At 36.3% G+C, this 16,107-nt stretch overlaps 1 protein-coding gene across 10 annotated transcripts in view; it reads left to right on the top strand.

The window, feature by feature from the left end:
* Positions 1-16,107, top strand: part of LOC101742048 (LIM domain only protein 7) — a 210,030-nt gene that overhangs the window by 184,472 nt on the left and 9,451 nt on the right. For 3 of the 10 annotated variants that reach the window (XM_004923229.5, XM_012697606.4, XM_012697605.4), the window contains 8 exons: positions 3,212-3,341; positions 3,836-5,452; positions 7,201-7,473; positions 8,809-9,144; positions 10,424-10,588; positions 13,369-13,425; positions 14,087-14,535; positions 15,677-15,818. In XM_004923229.5, coding sequence (XP_004923286.3) covers positions 3,212-3,341; positions 3,836-5,452; positions 7,201-7,473; positions 8,809-9,144; positions 10,424-10,588; positions 13,369-13,425; positions 14,087-14,535; positions 15,677-15,818 — 3,169 coding nt within the window. The remainder of the gene's footprint in view (positions 1-3,211; positions 3,342-3,835; positions 5,453-7,200; positions 7,474-8,808; positions 9,145-10,423; positions 10,589-13,368; positions 13,426-14,086; positions 14,536-15,676; positions 15,819-16,107) is intronic. The other 7 variants (XM_062669314.1, XM_062669315.1, XM_012697607.4 and 4 more) reach the window with 3 other exon arrangements.

Genomic DNA, 16,107 nt, shown 5'->3' with positions numbered 1-16,107 from the left:
ATTTATCTACGTAGGCAGACGTCTGCAAAGGTGGGAAGCATTAAGCCATTGAAAATCAGGTCGTAGAACTTCTTGAGAATTCGCGCGGGTAGGTTCCACCGCCCTGCCTATTTCTGGCGTGAAACAGTAATGCGTTTCGGTTTGAAAGGTGGGGCAGCCGTTGTAACTATATTTGAGATCTTAGAACTCATATCTCAAAGTAAGTGGCGGCATTTACGTTATAGGTGCCTACGGGCTCCAGGAACCACTTAACACCAGGTGGGCTGTGAGCTCGTCCACCGATCTAAGTCGTAAAAAAAATGTATTCGTAACAAAAACGTTATTATCAAAATGTTCACGGGCTACGTCTAAACAGAATTATGCACAGTGACGTAATATAGCACAGAAAAGTGAAAACGCGTATAACAAACACGCGAGTACTTTCGCCGTGTCGCGCCTTTTGGAATAGAAAGCGAGAGTTCGGTAATGTAATCACTTAATTATATTAAATATTTGACAAAACTAACCATGTGTGTAACTGCTAACCGAAGATCAGTTAATGCCCAAGATTTTTACTGGTGGTAGGACCTCTTCTGAGTCCGCGCGGGTAGGTACCACCGCCCTGCCTATTTCTGCCGTGAAGCAGTAATGCGTTTCGATTTGAAGGGTGGGGCAGCCGTTGTAACTATGCTGAGATCTTAGAACTTATATCTCAAGGTGGATGGCGCATTTACGTCATAGATGTCCATGGGCTTCAGTAACCACTTAACATCAGGTGGGCTGTGAGATCGTCCACCAATCTAGGCAATAAAAAAAGAAAAAAAAAAAAAAGAAAGTTACTTGACGGTAGTTTTACACTAGGCGACATTTACCGCAACAAAGTTATAATTTCTTAACAAATAAACAAAGTGCAATATAGTAGTTTGTGGTGAGCCTAAAAAGTTATAGTGAAACTGCAATTTATATCGATGGTTGGGGGAATGACCTGTTGCGTCACACAGGGTTCGCTGAACCCGTGCGTCAGCTGATAATTAATAAAATAAATCAATATTTAAAAATTTGTGTATTAATATAGGTAATGTCTAAACAATTCACCGTCTTTACTACTGTTTATCAATCAACCGATGTTCTTTAAGTATTCGCTATTTACGAGGCTTCTATATTTTTTTTTTATTTTTTCATGTTCACTAGAAAAAGGGAATAATAATAAAATATTTAATTTAATCTAAATCTTGAGGTGTTGTTTATAAAGGCACTTTTCCGTTAGCCGGGCCCAAGCAAAAAAATCACCAAATAATGTAGTAGTAACCTAATCTATTTTGCGCCTGGCTAATCGAAAGCTACATTAATAATAACTGTTCCAAATGAAACAGCCAAAGTTTCTCCTATGCTGTGGTCATCGAAAATGCAAACAAAGACAGTCACGCTCAAACTCGAACTCCACAAGAAAGATACTGGTTTCAACCACTAAAGCTCCGTGTTACAGCAGTTAGGATCACTAATCACGAGTTTTTTAACTGTACTAAATAGATTTATCATGTAATGACTTTCATAAGAAAAAAAGAGTATGGCAATAAGAAATGATATCTTATATATAAAATTCTCGTGTCACCAGTTACCATACTCCATACTCCTCTACATGTCAGTTACCATACTCCTCTGAAACGGTTTGACTGATTTTTATGAAATTTTATATGCATTTTCAGTAGGTCTGAGAATCGGGTACTATCTATTTTTCATTGTCCACTCCTAACATTATATTTTTGTATTTTTTGAACAATTTTTGGAGTTTACTCCTTTAGAATCGATTTACATATATAGGCCCGGGGTATGAAAATTATGGGGACCAAAATCGTACTAGCATGTCACACGAAATGCGTTATGCGCCTGATTGCGCATGTCACACGAAATGCGTTATCGCAGGTGACGCCGGGCTGCTGCGCCGGCAGTCCGCCACAAAGCCTCGTACTGATCGCGCGTTTCTCTCATTATTGTATTTTCATATATTTGTTAGTCGTTTGTTTTGTGTCTCGTTAATTTGTTAATAATCTGTAGTGTATCGTGTTGTCGTAATATAGAACTATTTCTCGTATTGTTTCGTTTAATTTTTTATATCCAGTAAACTCCAGTCGTGCGTCGGAGCGGACACACACACTTTTTTTTTGTTATAATGAAGCATTATGTGGTTGGATGAGGTTTTATTTTTATATTCCCTCATCGTTCACCACATCCTTGCACGCTTACAATAAGTTTTTTTTTTTTCTACACTAGAAATTCCCTAGAAGTCTTATATATGGCAAAACAACGTTTGCCGGGTCAGCTAGTTACAATATATAATTTTGATTTTGCAACGCTTCCAAACTACTCATCACTAAGAATACCCAATGCGGGTGGGTATATTTGCTAGTTGACTCACGTGAGGACACGCACGCGGAAGACTAGTCACTGGAGCCGACACAATATTTTATGTACCTACTCGCTAAAAGTCATCTCGTCATCTTCGCTTAATAATTAGAGTATAATATTTGAAACTTCGAATAAAAAAATAATAGTTTAAAAAAACTTACAAAATACGCTTTTATACAAAATCCAACTAAAGAATAGAAAATAAATTTTGATAAATTTGAATTAAATATAGTGTAAGAAAAAATGATTTTATTGTAAAAAAGTTAATCCGACGCTTTGAAGGGGGTCAAAATCATGTTCAAAGATTCCCTTATATACGTACGTCTGAAGTTAATAAAAGCGTATTAAAATTGAAACACCAAAGTCGAACTCAATAAAAAATTGTATACACTAGGGCTTGCACAGAACGCGCTGATTCTACAAATCAAGTATTTTTTAATTATGACTGCCCCATCTGAACCTCAACTCTCCTTGACATTTCGGCTTTAATATTGCATCCAATTGCGCCGCATCTACAAATTAAGTAGTGTTTTTTTTTTATTGCTTAGTTGGGTGGACGAGCTCACAGACCACCTGGTGTTAAGTGACTACTGGAGCCCATAGACATCCACAACGTAAATGCGCCACCCATCTTGAAATATAAGTTCTAAGGTCTCAAGTTTAGTTACAACAGCTGCCCCACCCTTCAAACCGAAACGCATTACTGCTTCACGGCAGAAATAGGCAGGGTGATGGTAATTCTAATAATGAAAAATTTGGAAAATGGAACATACGAATTTTTAGCTAATCAAAAGTATATTTAATTTTGGATCTTATTTTTTTCCAGGGCCGGTCGTAGACGGAAAAATCATCTGGCGTATCTTGATGAGGATGGCCACGACCTCAGCGATCTGGGCATAGGAACCTCGAGCACCAAGAGCAGTCTCAGCGAAGATTGCGACAATCACAGCCTGGCGGTAAGTTTCGTAGGGCAAGATATTTTAGGTTTTTTATGGCTGAAGATTGACATACCTTTATAGGTCCAAAACATGTTAAGAGCTTACTGAAGCTCTCAAACATTACTATTTGAATCCCGGTCAAAATTTGGAAACTGCTCTCTGACTGACTCCCTTCGAACCAAAACTGTATGCTTATTTTGTCATTGAATTAACCAGGATAGTGATTCCTACCTGATTATAGTTTGCCCCTGCTCTCTGACTGATGAAATTGTTGACAGTTGTTGGTACTTCAGAGAGCGTTTCTAGCAAAAGTGCAATCCACATAAGATTAAGGAGACGCTATTCGATTCAACAACTTTAATTTGTTCCATTAAAATAACACCGAATTATATGTGATTTGCTAGTGTATATAGTACATAACAAGGGCCACATATATAATAGTCAAATGTATAAATACTAGAAAATATTAGTAGCGGAATCGGAAATTAAAATCTGCTTTTGTTACTCCACAGAGCGACGGTATGGATCTGGATAAGAATCATTCAGATGTCGATAACATGTCCAATTGCGATAACAATCGCAAGCTAGGCTCCAGCGCCAACGAATACGACACATGCACGACCACGACGATCAGCTCTCCGGAGCCCGAAGAGTACACGTATGAGAGTGCCATCGAGGGCTACAAGTCGAGGATCATATCACAAACCAATAGCAATATGGTTAAGACACTCGTCATTAACTCCAAAGAGACGTCACCGGAAAAGAACAGCGATCTAAACAGAATAAGAACAAGCGTTAGCAACAAAATCGAAGAAAAGGTCTCGTCCTTCCAACAAGAAAGGACTAACGACGCAAAAAATTTCGTAAAGAAAGATTTACCCAAGGTCGACATACACAAAAGGAGGGAACAGTTTGAAAGAGAAAACTCGCAAGAATTACAAATAAATAAGCCCAAAATTGCAGATATTAACAACAAAAAGTCAATAAAGGAAAGGCTGTCGAGCTTAGAGAAGTTTACAGAAGAAACACACATTCAGAAATCTACAAGCGATCTCACCAAATTACCAACAGAGGTGAGACCTCTGAAAGAACGACTGTCTTCTTTAGAAAAAGTGAAGTCTGCTGAACCTGAAAAAGTAAAAAGGCTCTCGAACGGAGACCTTGGAAATACTAGATCCTTGAAAGAACGACTGAATAGTCTAAAATCGCAAACTTCAGAGGAAGAAGTCAAATCAGTGAAAACAGAAGTAAAGGATGTCTCCATGAGCTTAAAAGAGCGTCTCTCCTGTTTGGATGCAGCCAAAAATAAAGAGATTCCAAAAATATCAGTCGATGAACAAATTCACCGCAATGAAAAGATTTCAGAAACCAAAAACATTGAAGATTCAAAGGGAAAACTAATGGAAAACTCTTTGAAATCAAGTCTCACTGGCATCGAAAGTCAAATGCAAAGTTTTTGCCGGTCTCTGGACAGCTTAGATACAAATGGGCAGTCATCGCCGAACTCTTTTGAAAGGGTTCAAAGCTTAGAAGACTTTGATTGTGCTGAAATGCAAAACAATACAGTACCGAGTGATATTGAAACCGAAGATAGCGGTATTCACACTGCTAGAGATTCATGTGCCCCTGCTGATGATATAGCAGATTTAAGCCAAGTCGCCTCACCGATCGGCGAAACTATGATCGAAGCTTCAGAATACGAATCGTCAAATGAAGATAGTGTACAGGTAGAGTTAAAAATCGTAGAAGAGAAGATACCTGAACATTTCCAGCCAACGGTACAGGAAGCCATTGTTGAAGAAGCTGAAGATCAAGACAGCAAAGGTGATGATAGCACAAGCAACTACACCCAAGCAGTGTCTCAACAACTTGAGAACTCAAGTGCTACTGAAGAAGTATCTGAATTACACACAGACAAAGACGATGAAGATACACTTAAAAGCTTGGAAAACCAAGATACTAGTGTAAGTTTAAACGAAACAACCTCCACGTCGTCAGACGGAGACACTGTGGTATTTGAGGGAAAAATGACCATACACCTAGACTTGAATGAAATCTGTAACGTGAACTCCGGTGCTGGGAATTCTAACCAAACCACTAATACAACTAACAGCAAAAGCATGCCAATGGTAACTGTCTCTAATATAACAACCATAACTAACATTTCACCAAAAAATTCCATCAAAACGCTAAAAACATTCGATAACGCGCTTAATAAAATCGCAGATGTAACATGCACGTCCGAACGCTCACCCGTACAATGTCCAAACATCCACGAATCATTGAATAATGCTAACTTTAATCATAATAATACTGTTGTTCATGATCTTGCAGCTAACGATGAAGTAGGGGTAAGTACAACCCAAGATTCCAATCCATTTTGGGAAAAGAGAACTAAACGTTCAGTTGAACCAAATAGAAGAAAAACTATATTATTTATTAATAATAAAGTAACAACGAAAACCTGTACACCAACCACGACGTACAGTAGCAATGAAAAAGCCTAAGTCAATGTTCGTTATTCGTAGAATCCATTCGGTTCTCATGCATTGCTCTCATAACGCAAGCTAGATGAGAATCACGTAATGGATAGTTATGTATTTTTAGAATTTTTACGATCTATTGATCTCGCCCACTATTTATTTTGCCACTAATTTATTTAAACCCAATTAAAATAATAATTTTTAATCGTTCACGTTTAACATTAGAATTTTACGTATTAATGTCGATGTGCTAAAATTTCTAAATTCCCTAGCACTCAATAGGAATCGCATGTTATAAGAAATATCATTTGATTTTGATGGTTTTATCATGCACAAAATACTTTTATTACCACGACACGTGGGTAGGAATAAGTTTCAAGCAAAAGACTAAGACTTATTTTGTGTGTGACAAGCTCTCAGATGAATAGAGTTTTTAGCGTACAGGGATATTGTGTAGGCCCCATTTTCTGAAACCACGTGTAAATTGTCACACCGACATGTAGGATTCATTAGTAAAACTATTGATATAATGTAAATTCATATTATCATAAATATATGTTATAACGTTACATGTGTGGGTTTTATTTGTGTATATACCTATCTTGTGTTATTATCATAATATAAGGAAATCAGTACATTATCTCTGAGAAGCGTATCTAAGACAAACATAGCTCTTATCTCCTGGAACACGACTTATGTTGTTAGAAAGATAAGCCAGTACATTATGTAGGTTTTATTGAGTTCACGTCGTGGGTACGAATGCTAAAATTTAATTACTGATATTATTTATATAGTATATTTCATCATTTGGTGATGGGCTACTGAGGTAAGCAATTAGCAATAGATAAATCGCTTTGTGCTAACTCTGCATCATGCCATGCCGTGGCATTAATAACGCTTATGCACTTTTTCTTTGGCATGATTTTTTTTGTTACTAATAAAATTTCAATCACTGTTTTTGTTCGAAATCTCATGCATCATTCATTCAAGTGGGCGTATACACCGATATTTTTTCGGATGTTTTGAACGCAATGTGACCACTACATAAAGTGTGCTCTCACGAGGGCTCGCAATTGTGGAACTGTTATCAATGTTGCTGTATAATTGCATCTACAAGTTAATGCTTGGATCATTTGTTTAAAGAAACCCTACCTTACAAATGGCCGCATATCTATAATAGATTAAAAAGAAAAGATGAAATCATAGAACTTAAATCACTAATGTCGAGTAAACGACTAGCCACTCTAGCAAGATTAGCTTTTTTGTTTAAAAAGATTCCTTTTTTTAATTTGTTTATCTCACCCGTTTTGTTTTTTACTTACGCAATGTTTTATCTAATCAGACCAAAAGTGATAAATTCTCCTGTTTTAAACAATTTCTTTTAAAATCTTCAGGTGATAGACGCCTTGGAACTAGCATTCAAAGAATTAGATTCAGAAGACAGTGCCAATATGGAAGAAGACACGTCCAATAAAACTGGCCTAGATTTGAGTCTAAATGAGAAGATTTCAGTAACACCTCTGTATGAGAACATAGATATATTCTATCAGAGTACAGATGAAGTTTCGTTCCCTCTGGATATGCCGAGTAGTGTGATGGAACCGCCTAAAGAGAAACCGCCGCCGCCACCCACTGAGGATGTCGACGGCGATGAATTTTTAGGAAACGTAAGTGCATTTCATTAAATAAATTTACTCCGTTAAATAAGTTAAGGGTTATTTACTAGATGGAACTACGTGGTAATGAGGCGTTCGCTCCTGGCCTTTTCATTTTACATTATTATTATAATTTTTTTAATTGTATTTATTGACTTGTTTTTTCCTTTATTCTAAATATATTTATTTATTTAAAAAAAAAAAAAATTAAGAAAAAACAAAAAAAAGCCCGCTGAGTTTGTTTCGCCGGTTCTTCTCAGGACTGTGGCTTTTTTTGGAACCGGTGGTAGAGTTAACATTGTTATTTATATTTTGACATTCAACAAGTGTGTCATACTGACATCTAAGTTGAAATAAATGATTTTGAATTTGAATTTGAATTTGACTCCAACCAATAACGGGCTTTTTTGTAAGTTTATCTTGTTTGAATCATAGATACGGTGTTATTTGTATAGTTTGCTAATTTTTCTCGCTATAAAATTAACCGTATCCAATAAATTTCCAGAATCAATTATACAATCAAATAGAATTCAAAAATTAGTGCACGTTGAACTAAATTATCAATGTTATCATTGTCAATAAATTTGTGGAATGCACAATCAAAAGATATTTATTGATTGTATGAACATAAATTTTGATTTTTATTGCCAACTAGTTGTGCCTGCGAAATCGACTACGTGAATTTCAGTAGTCATTTGGGAATGCATTGTTATATTAAATCACCACTTTGAGAAGGCGGCACGACATGAGAACCCTCTTGTCGTGGCGGCTGGAAACTACATACCCGATTCTGTCGCCCAAAGCATGTCATTACGGATCCTCCCGATCCATTAACGGTGCTTTTAGGTACCACAAGCATCGGTCACCGTCCTCGTTGAACCCGTCGCCCGCAATGAAGGGCTCGACGGGCGAATTCACCCATAGACACAGTCCACTGAGTTTCTCGCCGGATCTTCTCAGTGGGTCGCGTTTCCGATCCGGTGGTAGATTCTGCGAAGCACTGCTCTTCCTAGGGTCAGTGTTAGCATCACTCCGGCTTGAGCCCCGTGAGCTCACCTACTAGTTAAGGGTACGCTGAAATAGCTTTCTCAAGGCTATCAGCTTAGGTAGGAAAAAATAAATAAATGAAACCACTTGATATAACCATAGCGCGATTTAGAAACCTGTAACTCCATCTACTGACTACGCGCGCTTATAAACTTTCAATAAAATGATGATAAATATTCTGGTTTTTTTTTGTCTAAATCAGAAATATAACTTTTTAGGCAATGAAATAGCTTTAATTATCGCTTTTAGTTATTTTAATATTGCATTAAAAACTGAACCAACTTCTTTACATGGAAACAGGGAAACTTCAAGCACACGAACTCGACGCGTCGAATCAAGAAGGAAATTCGCAACAAACGCACCAGCTTCTTAGGAATCGAAGGTCAAGTGGACGACAGCTATCTGGACGCTGACTTATCCTTAGCGCCTCGACCTGACATCACCTCTTTCCTTCAAGAAGAGACCAAAATTGAGAAGTTGTTGTACAAGAAAACACTTTCTCATGACATGGATGCGAAGTTGAGAGATAGTAGGGATTCAGGTGTTGATGTGGACAGGGGACCATCAGCCGAAGCCTGGTATAAGGGGCAGTCGTCTCCGGAGACCTCAAATCCTCATAGCAGACAGAATAGTGAGGTGAGTTGAACAGACTTTTTATCGTGAGATCCGGTTGTCTATTATTAAGTCCTTAGAGGATTTTTTTTATTGCTTGAATGGGTGGATGAGCTCACAGCCCACCTGGTGTTAAGTGGTTATTGGAGCCAATAGACATCTACAACGCAAATGCGCCACCCACCTTGAGATATAAGTTCTAAGGTCTCAGTATAGTTACAACGGTTGCCCCGCCCTTCAAACTGAAACGCATTACTGCTTCACGACAGAAATAGGCAGGGTGGTGGTACCTACCCGTGCGGACTCACAAGAGGTCCTACCGCCAGCAAAAGGATCCTTCGAGGATAATAAATATGGCTCTAAAATTCTTGGGCTTAAAGTTTGTTATCTTTGAAACATATCAGTTGACGCACGAAGATACTGTCCATATTTGTTTCAATCTTGTTGTTATCTTACGAAATACTTCGTTTGGTACTTAAAGTTGTACTAAAGATACTTTCAGTTTTTACGTCATCGTCTTGCCTCTCTGTCTATCTCGTTCTGAAAGGCGCGATAGCCTTTATTCCAATACAGTTGGGACTTTGACTTTATGTTTGAAATAGGACTGCAGCATATTTGCCTCACGTACAACCGACAGCCTTGGCAACAACGTAAAAAATAGTGAACCAAACATTTATAGCTGCGTCGTACTAAAAAAATATGTATACACTTGTAATATAGCATATTTCATTGGCGTAATTGAATTCTTTACCAACACCAAATTGACAATTGTACTTTATTCACTTATTGTTTAATATTTAACTCTTAAATAATACTTAGAAAAATATTCCTAAAAATGTTGACAAATAAAACAATAAATTAATTATATGTGTTGCATCATCAAACTAAAATACACACCGATCTAATTTCTCAAACGCGCCATATGAAGTTTAACTTCAAACTACGTTCAATATAGATGGGTATAATTATTATCACGTAGGCATTTTTTTTACTTTTTTTATTGCTTAGATGTGTAGACGAAGCTCACAGCCCACCTGGTCTTAAGTAGTTACTGGAGCCCATAGACATCTACGACGTAAAATGCGCCACCCGCCTTGAGATATAAGTTCTAAGGTCTTAAGTGTAGTTTGTTAAGTTATTCAATTAAAATCATTTAAATTTACATGCGCTTTTCTAACAATCGCGAAATTTTTACAAGATTCACCCAGTAGCACATAACAGCAAATAATTATATAATATCAATGCACCAATCATTTTCCAATTAACTTTGGCATTTAACACAGAAAAGACGTTCAAATTACAGCCCTACACTCACGTAACAATAACATCGGACGAAGAAGAAATCATCAAGAAACAAAACGGAGACTTCACGAACAACCTCAACACGAAACTGGCCGAGCTAAAAGAAACATCACAGTCCGACGACAGCCAAATAGAGAATCTGGACAAGAAACTACAGCAGCAACAGGTAACATAAGAGCCGGAATGTAAAATGGCTAGCTATTTTCTCTAGGGGTTAATGAAAAACTTAAATTTCTTTATTAAAAAAAAAACATAGCACTTCTTATCGTTGTACTAAAACCATTACATTATTTATTTCTTGTTACGTCAGAATGTTAGTAACTAGGCTTAGACTTCTCTAGTGTTCATTTGCAACGGTTTTAATCTTCCATTTGAATTTATTATAGATTTGGGTCTCTTTTACGCGCATGTAACAAAAAAAGAGATGCAAAATATATTGTTTGGAATATAAATTATTATTTGGACCAAATGATTAAATATTGGATATTTTTTTGATAGATTTAACAATTATAAAAGATCAGTAAATCGCTTCTTTTCCATTGCGAATGGATTAATTGCCTATTTCCACTAGCAAATGCTTTGTCATACGAAGACGGCAATATTTAACTTATAAGGTAGTTAGTAATCTTCATTATTAATTTAATATAAAAATATTTATTTCGTATCATTATATATTTTATTATATATTCGTGTAATCTTCTTAGCGTTTCGTTTTAGGGAAATGCTAGCAGAAGATTTACACGTGAAAAATACAATATAAATAAAATTTTACTTAATAGCAAAAAAGTTTATAAGCGTTATTTAATTTTTCAAATATATAGTAGTAGTAAGAGTAAGAGCTGGCAACATTTTGTAGGATCTTCAGTATCGATATCAAATATAGAAAATTTTTTAACAACGCCTTCACACATGTGCCTTGTAAAATGCATTTAGTTTTTACCAGATCAATTAAAAAACCAAATTGCCTCACAATTATTGGAATGAAAGCTGCATAAATTCATCTCCTTAAATACACTACTGTTTCTCTTCCCTTGTCAATGTATAAGACCAGGAGAATTCGTTCTATAAACATGAGTATCACAAGGACGAACATGTCCTGTGCTTCTATAGTTTTATTAACTGCTGACATTTTCTAACCTGTCTTCTAAATACTGGAATGTGTGGCGATACTGATATTAAAGCTGAACTTTAAAAATATTATTTTTTAGCTATCTTATGTATAGATATTACGGTAGACTAAACATTATAGTAAAGATGTAGATTCTGTTATAATTTGTAGAAAGTCTGTCCGGTTGTGGCTGTGACTTCAAATGTCAGAACGATTCACTTGTGCTATTAGCATGGCTGATTATAATCACACATCAGTGTATTGATTTGAAGTATTTTTGCTGTAACAGTAAAATGTATTATATGAATATAGTTGTTAAGTTTATTTTTCACTGTAGATGCTTTTGGCACAAATACATTAATATTTATAAGGAATGGCTTTATTATATACATATCAATGGAGAGAATGTGGGTTCTGGCTATAATTATTTTAATATCACATCCCTACAAAAATGCTTAATTAATAATAATTATAATTTTTTCACATAAATACACATAATAATATTTGTAGTTCAAGAGATTTATAAATAAAAAAAATTGTTTTTAAATCTGGCAACACTAAAGACAAGTTGCCACTCTCAAAATAGTAATGACTGAGATGTGATATTAAACTTGGCTGGCAGAGTAACTTTGGCTTTTAATGCTTATAATAACAAAAGCAGAACACTAAATTGATTAAGTGAAATTAATAGATTGTGATCAGGCGAACGCTGAGTTTAAAAACGTTGCTAATAAAAATGTTTACCTCACAAAACACCATGGCTTTTATTTATCACATTAATGCACTTGCATGTAGCGATTTTTATTCAGTTAATCATCATGCTATTTCTATAATCTCCATCAATGTTTATACGTAATGTAATGAGGCAATTTATATTAAATTGTTATTGCAATAATGTCTCACTCATCTCAATTGAGAACTATAATATTTATGGCGTTACAAAAAATAGGTACCTACTAGATGAACTGTTGATTGTGTAAACATGAAAACCAAATTGGCTGTTTCTTGATTTGTTTGCCGAATTTTCTAAAAACAAAGATCCCATTTTGGGGCATCAAGTACCAGATATTTCTATCTGGCTTCGTAAAAAAAAGCGTCTGGACTAATGAGTGGATTATCCAAAGTTTTATGACACAGTTTGGTTCAGTTTTTTTTTCCCTTCAATCATCCCACCACTCTCCAGTGGAGAAGTCATGTCTATCTGGGATCAGTCGGTTCAACTTGTAATTTTTGCGAAGGCAGTTTTTTCCACTTATTGCCTGGGCTTAGAATGAACCTTATCTCGATATTTTCTGAACAACCCAAATTTTCCAAGTTCCGAAGTTTTAACATAGCTTCACGGTAATCAGGCACAGGACTAAACTACTAGCATTGCTGACGTCTTTGAACGAATACTTTGCTCCAAGTAGACTAATCATGCGCCTTCAATGGCAATAAAAAAGGATTTACACTACCATATAACGTCGATACCGTGAATTTTGGTTGATATATCGTGTGCATGTTGAGCACTCTGTATCGAAACCAGCCTATAAGTAGAGTTAGTTTTGATGTTACTTTTTAGTTTTTTTTTTTATTCTTATTATAATTGTTTTATTACGAAAATGTAGTTATTGTTTTTATTTAATTCTGGTATACTATATGAAATGTTAATGAATGTAATATGGATGCAAAACCTGAAGTAAATGAAAAAAAAAATTACAATTTTTTCTGTAATAATTAATAATTATTAAAACGGGTTGAAATAAATGCCATAAATAGTATAGTTCATTCATTCATACTCGCATTTCGTTTGTTGTAAATAACATTAACAAGATGGCCGCCGTGACGTAACTTTGCAGGCGCGTCACACTAACGACGAATGGCGGGACGGGCAATTTGATGACGCTCACACAAAGGTGAATGTTGTGTTTTTATGCTAATAATTTCATACGTTGATCTGGTTTTGGTTAACAAAACGACAAAAAAAATAAAGTAATGTGTTGTTTTATGAAACCACGGTAAAAGTGAAACTTTTTTTCACATTATAAACATTTAACTCTGACAAACAACATTTACATTAAACACTGACAAAAACAAACAAAATAGCGTACAGTACTGGCACAAATGAGTAATAGTCTATACACTACATGGTCAGCTGCTGTGAACTATAGGCGCCGCCATATTGGCCTTGGCTGCTCTGACGAGCGCCTTTCACTTTATCCTTACTCCGCGGCCGACCGTCACGCGACATGCAACACACAGACGATTTTTTTTGAGATGATGTAATAAAACAAAAGTTTCACTTTAAAAACGCGGGACAAATATTTACGTAGATACAATGTATTACGTGACAACTTAGTCCTCAAATGCGTTAACCAAAATCTGTTCAATTTAACTATGAATGTGAGTTTTGAACACGCTAGCTAAGCATTGCACATATGTAATTTAAATAAAATTCTCTGAACGAATAACTAATCACCTAAAAAAACTTTAATCAGGTAATTAACTTCTATTAATAATTTACTAACCAACCAACTTGAGAAATACAATTTGTTTTATCATTAAAATCGAATATAGGAAGTACTTCGGTTCGAAAGAGAACTACTGCAACTCGAACAAGAAGAGCTGAGCAGGCAAAGGGAGAAACTGATTCAAGATCAAAATCGAATCATTCAGAAATCAGTACAAGATGTATCCGTACGCGTCCCGGATAAGACTCCATTACAGACGCGTTCCGGGAAACATTCGCAGAACTATCGCCATTCTATGCCCAACTTGCTACTGAAAGAAAACTACACTCCTATCACTCCTGTGATACAAGAGAGATCTTACGCGGACGAGAAGAGGAAGCCATTTGTATCAGAAGAGCATATACAAAGGCATTTCGGGGTGGAGGAGAGCAGGAGAGTGCTTTACGATGAGAGATTGGAAGCGAGACGGCAGACTCCCGTTGTGAGGGTCCCACAGCCAGTTCTGCCGCCGAAACCGAAAAGCCGAGAATCCATAGAAAGAGAGATCACTATGAGGTAATTAATTAAAATCATTTAGACATTAATAAATCTATACTAATATTATAAAGAGGAAAGATTTGTTTGTTTGTTTGTATTGAATAGGCCCCGAAAGTACTGAACCGATTTGAAACATTCTTTCACTGTTTGAAAGCTACTATACTATTCCCGACATGACATAGGCTATAATCTTTTTTGAAAAAAAATTAGGGATCCTTACTAAAACTCCAATAATGTAACCCAAGTTGTAAAATAATTACCTAAAATATTCTTTACATTGCGTGCCCTGCAAAGACTATTGATGATAGAATAAAATAAAATACTACGACTTTGTAGAACACATTATTATTTACCAAAAATGTCGCGACAGCATATTATATCTAACTATTATAGTTATGCCGCAAAACAACGTCAATAAATATCGTTGAAGGTTTTGTTAAAGACCCGAGCGAAGCCGGAGCGGGCCGCTAGTTTGATAATAAAGTGATGTAGTACCCACTCCTTTTATTTCAAATCTCCGGTTATGCAGTAGGGCTGGATGAGATAATACATGATGTACTCGTGTTTTTTTTTAATTATGTGAGAAGAGCTTGCAATTAAGTTACGGATTTGTATGTGGTTGTAGGAAACTCATAACTGCAACGTGAATTTGATTATGTTTTATCAATGTCGTTCTCATTCACAAAAACTATAAATTATTAGTTTCCTTGGGAACAATAGTAGGCAGGATTAAATGAAATGCCTGATAGCATGAAAGTATTTAAATTTATATTATTTAGACAACCCTAATCCACAATATGAAATTCGGGTTCATACCATCAGCTCAAAATATATATACAGCATTTTTACTGGTGGTAGGACCTCTTGTGAGTCCGCACGGGTAGGTACCACCACCCTGCCTAGTTCTGCCGTGAAGCAGTAATACGTTTCGGTTTGAAGGGCAGGGCAGCCGTTGTAACTATACTGAGACCTTAGAACTTATATCTCAAGGTGAGTGGCGCATTTATGTTGTAGACGTCTGTGAGCTCCGGCAACCGCTTAACATCAGGTGGGCTGTGAGCTCTTCCACCCATCTAAACAATAAAAAAAATCGCGTTGTAATGTGTACTAAATTCAAACACATTAATATAGCTAGATCATTGTTCCTAATCGTTATCAGAAGCAGTCGAGTGCCGTCCGCCGTGGAGTATGTGAATGTGGAACGCAACGCGGTACTCCTGAGATCCAAGCAGCCTCCCCCGCCCGCCGCTGCCGCTCAGACCAACGGCACCTACCATCCGATGACTAGACACACTTTACAGGTAGGTAGAAATGAAAAAAAAAACATTTGTGTGCAATTCACACGCGGTAGAAGCAAAACCTTCAAACATTTTGGCTTCAAGATAATGAGACGAATGTAAAATTTCGGGAAGTAGATTACTAACTGCCTTCATGTCATCTCTGCAACGCTTTCATAGTCGACACGACAACTCTACAATTATCGAGAACATTCCCGGTAGCACCAGTCGTTTCAATATGTGTTTCCGCTATTTTATAATAGATGGCGTTACACTTCTCGAGCGTTCTCGATCTTACTAGTTCTTTTGATCT

This window comes from Bombyx mori, chromosome 7 (assembly GCF_030269925.1).
Source record: "Bombyx mori chromosome 7, ASM3026992v2".
NCBI classification, from domain to species: Eukaryota; Metazoa; Arthropoda; class Insecta; order Lepidoptera; family Bombycidae; genus Bombyx; species Bombyx mori.
The sequence above is the reverse complement of the archived record's forward strand: the minus strand, read 5'-3'. Positions and strand labels throughout refer to the sequence as shown.